This window comes from Taeniopygia guttata, chromosome 6, assembly GCF_048771995.1.
Source record: "Taeniopygia guttata chromosome 6, bTaeGut7.mat, whole genome shotgun sequence".
In the NCBI taxonomy this organism is placed as follows: domain Eukaryota; kingdom Metazoa; phylum Chordata; class Aves; order Passeriformes; family Estrildidae; genus Taeniopygia; species Taeniopygia guttata.
This window is the reverse complement of record NC_133031.1, coordinates 25,444,738-25,449,899: the sequence shown is the minus strand read 5'-3', so window position 1 is coordinate 25,449,899 and position 5,162 is coordinate 25,444,738. Positions and strand designations below refer to the sequence as shown.

The window sequence follows — 5,162 nt, the reverse complement described above, 5'->3', positions numbered from 1 at the left end:
GTAGAATAGGAAGCTGGTTTCAATTTTCTTGCCTTCCCTTCTATTACCTCAGGCTGTGGCAGAATGCTTATGAGACAGCAGCTCTGAAGAGACTGTCTAGACCAGAACTTGAAAGCAGCTACATTATGACACATTTCCCTCAGCAGGAGTTAAAGCCAGTGAGAGCATCTTATCTCAGGTCTGGAATATGACCATCATGAAAATCAGTTATCTTCACTAAACTCGCAAAATGCTGTTGTTAGCCTTCACTGGCTGACTGGCACCAGGAAGACATTTGTAAAATGGGTGTATCTACCAACAAACTGAACTCTTCCCCATCTGAATGTGAAAAGTATTGACAATTTGAGTTATTTCAGTACAAGTAACCATGCAGAGACTAATTATAAAAATGGACTGCTTTCTACCTGTTAAACTATGACTTAATTTTATTTTTATTAAATAAATATTCACTGACCAAGTCATTAAGCCAGATTCTCCAAAACATCACCAGTTTGATTTTTTTTCCATTAAGTAATGCCTTTTACAGTGCCTACTGTATGTATGCACACAGCTTTACAAGTACCTCTGGAGAAAACCTCCTAACCCCAAGGCATAAAGTCCATTGTCTGACCAACACTTCTGACACAATCAGAATTTATTCAGTCTTTTCTGCTTTTGTGTCTGTGCAAAGAAAGCTCTGCAGCTGTAGATTATGCATCTACAAAATCTTCTTCTGTTCTGCTGTAGTGCAGTAACTGGTCTTCTAACCCAAAAGTGTCGATGAGCTGAGTGAGACTCACTTTTTTGCCATCTGCAGAAAAGGCCGACTGCAGCTCGTACAGCATCAGCTGGGTGCTGCTTCTCCACTTCACTATCAAAGCCTGCAGCTCAGACAGGTTGTTCTGAAATTGGGACAAACAAAAAAAAGTAATCATCTGCTGACCTAAGGGGGTTTTGATACCCTGCAGATATTCTTATAAAATACCTTAAACTGAGACAATACACAACCACCACACTAAAAAACAGTAAGTATTGCCTCACCTTGGATCGATACATCTTCACCAGTCTGAGCCTACGAAGCAGCTCTTCCTTCTCTTGCACTTGTTTCTCCAGCTTTACTTTCTCTTCAAGGCACTGCTGCTGACCAAGATCAACCTGCAGCACATCCAAATTCTCTGCTGATCCACAGGGATCGCTCTCCTGTGAGGGACTTTTGAAACATGTATGTCCAGTGCCATTTCCTTCCAAGTTTTCAGAACCATCTTGTAACCTAGAACAGTCTGTACTGGCCTCTGGCAAGCACCCTGTGTCAGCACCAGCAGTGTCTTTAGTGTCTTTTTCTTCAGTGTCTATTTTGAGCCGCTTTGCCACTGTAAAATTGGCATTAAATGAACGTCTTGTTTTCCTTAATCGTTCCCTCAGAGCTGCACTCATTTGCTAAAAAAATAATAAATAAACCCAGAAAAGCCAGGTGGTCAGAATATTCTTAAATTTTTATCAAATCTCAAATAACTGTTAACCAATCATTATTATTTACATAGAATATGTAATATATTTAATGATCATTGTAAAGCCAGACTTCCTAATTGTCTGTATAGCCTTCAAACACTTGAACAAATTTAACATCTTCCTTTCACTTGTATTTGCACACACACATGCAAGATACGGAAAGGTGTAGCTCCACGTTTTCTTGGACAAAATCTTGTATTCTGTTGAGGCAAACTTACTCATCTAGTGTTTGTGTAAAAGAAATATGGCATATTTCAACTTGGATAATTTTATTCTACCAATTTCCCCTCTAGTTTAATGGAGGTAAGGGTTACTTTCCTGCTGTTCCATCCCATTCATCTGCATTAGAACTAGTACAAAACATCTGTATTCTAGAACATATTAGAAATACCTGTATAATTTTGACCTGTTCATGCTTTGAGATACTTTACAAGCATCTAAAAACATTTTTTTTTCTTCAAAATAACTATTTTTTTATAATCTGTGTCTAACATTTTTATTTATAGAAATGCACTAAAATACAAGAGTGGGGGGTTAGTTACAGAATACTCTCAAACCAGGCCTGTCCTGCATAGATCTGGATGCTGAGTGTGGCAGTATCACCATTTCACATCCCAGGAGAAGACCAAAGCAGAGCTCAGCACTATGGAGAATACACAAACTGAAAGCATTGTACTTTGTTCCACTGCAGGCAGAAGTCACAGAAAGCCATTCTGCATTCACAGCAACCCAGAAAACCAGGATTTGAGAAAACTGAAGATGACAGGTTGAAAGAAAGAAGCAAAAAATCCACCACACACCCTATATAGTAATAGGCCATTGGGTTATGTTGCTCCATCACTTTGTAGACACAGCAAGCATCTGCATTTTCAGAGCAAAGCACACCAGGCACATTCCTTACCTGCACAGCCTTGTAGCTAGAGGTATAAAGTGTCTCTAGCCTTCCAGCAAGCAGCATCTCAGTGACTTCTGACTCCTTGATGATTTCACCAGCATTTTTGTTACTATGAACAATCACATTATTGGAAAAGTAGGAAGTTTTCATACCTGTTTCCCTGAACTAGTGCCCTGTGCAGGTGCTGGCCCAGAATCCTTTGGAGTACTGCACAAAGATGGCAATTTATCCAGCACTGACTCTTCCATCTCGAGATAAATAGCTGTCTCTGTTAAATGACAGAATGAATTATGGTGTCATTGTCACCTGATTATAATGAGCCATGTGGCTGCAGAAATGAGTAAAAAGCTCTAATATGAAATTCTAAGGCTTATTTTCTAATTGGCATGTTTAAAAAAAACTGCATAAGTTACACAACTGCTTCATGTGCTAAGTAGCATCTTGCTTTGTGAAGAGCTTTTCTTTGAGAGGATCCATGACACAACTAACTGCCATGAAGTCTTTTACAATCCATTGTATATATTATTTTTCCCCTTGCTCCTAAAGCTCTGTGGAGCCAGGAGTATTTTTGTTGTCCACAAATATAAACAATCTTTTCTATAGAACAATATAATTGGGTACCCAGTCTCATGTGATCCTTCTGGGGATGCTGCTTTAAAAAGTAATTACTCACACAGGTGGAAGTTTTAATTAACAGGAAACATCCCAAGATCACTCACAAAGGCACCTTAATTAAACTGGTTAAGTCACACCTCCCAGCACGAACCAACTTCAAATCGATTTGGCAATGTTTAATTTCATTTAGCAATTGTGAACCACCTACTAATGACCAGAATGCAGCTGGAAAATCAACAGCTATACCTCCACTCACCTGCAAATTGCAATTACGAGTTTTGAAACAGAAGCCTCTCAAGAATAAAATCCTGCGAACCACAACTAGGCAACACAGGGCTGGCACAAGGGGCTTCCTCCTCACAGATGAAAACTGCCAAAGCTTCAGTATGCCAAAGCCTTAATAGCCCAGCAACCCTGGGCTTGATACCAAAGGATGGAGGTCCTCATTTATCTTAGGAGTCAACATTCCCCCCAGTTGTTCAAAACGGAACATATGGTACTCTATTAAAAAAACCCAGACCTTAGTAAGGAGTCTAGTTAATTGCGTATTTTAGCAATCTATCAATTAAACAGGAAACCACAGCATCCATGAAATATAATGGAAGTTTAATACCATTATTTCTTTTCGTAAGGAAGAGCCTAGAAAAAGCAAAAACATTCTTATGCATACTCTATATCACAAATATGTAGTAAGAATTTTCCAAGGAGCAAAATAATTTTAAACCTAAGAAATAACTTTTAAAATCCCAAGCAATCCTACGATTCTCTGCCTTTATTTCTAATGCAAATTTGTTTTTAAATGACCATAACAAATACTTTTTCCATTGGTTTGCTAATGCTGTTACTTGGCAGCACATTCACAGATCTCCTGCACACTTAAAATCCTTTCCCCGTATCTTCGGCTAAAAATCCTTGGCATTCTCAACCGGTAATGCTGTTCACCGCACAAAAAAAATCTGTCCAGCAAGTAAGGAAAATCTGAATTAGAAGGGGAAAAGACAATTTTACTTTTCAGTACTTACTTGACTTTTGCACTTTGGGTACGTCTGTAACTACGTCCTTTGTTTTCCTGCTTATAGCTACGTTATATAGAGGCACGTACTCTTTTTACTGTCTCAATAACAAAAGGCTCAATACTTTTAACACTCTATTAACACATTACTATTAACACTCAAACTTTTGCCTTGCTAGTTCTCCACCCGCAGAGAAGCAGGACGAAGACCGGACAGCCCATAAGCAGGGCCACAGACCCGTGGAGCTGGTTCTGAGGTGCGGCACCCCAAAAGCGCAGCCACAGCAGCGACCCGCAGGGCTGAGGAGCGCAGGGAGGCCCCTGGGGGAGCACAGAGAGGCCCCTGGGGCAGCACAGAGCCCTCAGGACCCGGGCCAAGGAGGAAAGGAGCGGACGGAGCGGAGCGCCGCTTCCGCGCCTCTCTCCCCTCAGGTCCAACCTCCCGCGGCCGGGCAGGGGCGGCCCTGCGCCTGCGCGCCGCGCGTGCCCGGGCGGTGCCAGCGCTCGCGCCTGCGCGCCGCGCGAGGCGCTGTGGGGCTGAGGGGCGGGCGCGGAGCCTGAGGGAGGTCCCGGTCCCGGTCCCGGTCCCGGTCCTGGTCCTGGTCCCGGTCCCGGTCCTGGTCCCGGTCCCGCGAGCGGGAAACGCGAGGTATCTCCGAGGTCCTCGTAGACTTTCCTGTTGCATCTGGGCATGCCAGGCGCTGCTCTGTCCCTTAGGCCAGCGTGGGCCGGCCACGCCATGGCTGGCGTCTGGATCAAGGCCAAGCATCACCTCACAGAATCAGGCTGAAAAGTTCTTTAAGATAATGGAATCCAACCTATGACCCAGCACCAATATGTCAACAGACTCTGGCACCAAGTGCCGTGTTCAGTCTTACACACTTCAGGGGTGGTGAGTTCAGGACCTATGTGGGCAGTCTGTTCCAATTCCAGTCACCAATTCTATGCAGAATTTTTTCCTAGTGACCAACCTAAACCTTCCCTGGCCTAGCTGTAGACAGTAAGAAATGTCCCTGCAAGTGTCCTGTGCCAGGGAGGGCAGTCTGCCTCAGTGTGGAGTGCTCCCCACTATGGATAGCACACTTGGCCCTTTGGCCACAGCCAAGGGAACCACAACTCTCTACTTCGAGCTGCAAAAGCATTTATCCCAGG

The 5,162-nt window shown here is 43.3% G+C and overlaps 1 protein-coding gene across 1 annotated transcript; it reads right to left on the bottom strand.

Moving 5' to 3' along the window:
- Positions 1-407: 407 nt before the first annotated feature.
- Positions 408-4,161, bottom strand: SFR1 (SWI5 dependent homologous recombination repair protein 1). Its single transcript, XM_030276361.4, has 4 exons — positions 4,021-4,161; positions 2,536-2,651; positions 1,021-1,416; positions 408-881 (listed from the first exon to the last, which is right to left on the bottom strand). The coding sequence occupies exons 2-4, from the start codon at positions 2,629-2,631 to the stop codon at positions 690-692; spliced, it is 684 nt and encodes a 227-aa protein (XP_030132221.4). The 5' UTR covers positions 2,632-2,651; positions 4,021-4,161; the 3' UTR covers positions 408-689.
- Positions 4,162-5,162: the final 1,001 nt, after the last annotated feature.

Coding starts and splice junctions, on each gene's coding strand:
- SFR1 (XM_030276361.4), bottom strand. CDS start 2,631: ATGGAAGAGTCAGTGCTGGATAAATTGCCATCTTTGTGCAGTACTCCA. Junction 1,417..2,535: donor GCACTAGTTCAGGGAAACAG/GTATGAAAACTT, acceptor TTATTTTTTTAG/CAAATGAGTGCAGCTCTGAG. Junction 882..1,020: donor TGAAGATGTATCGATCCAAG/GTGAGGCAATAC, acceptor TCCCAATTTCAG/AACAACCTGTCTGAGCTGCA.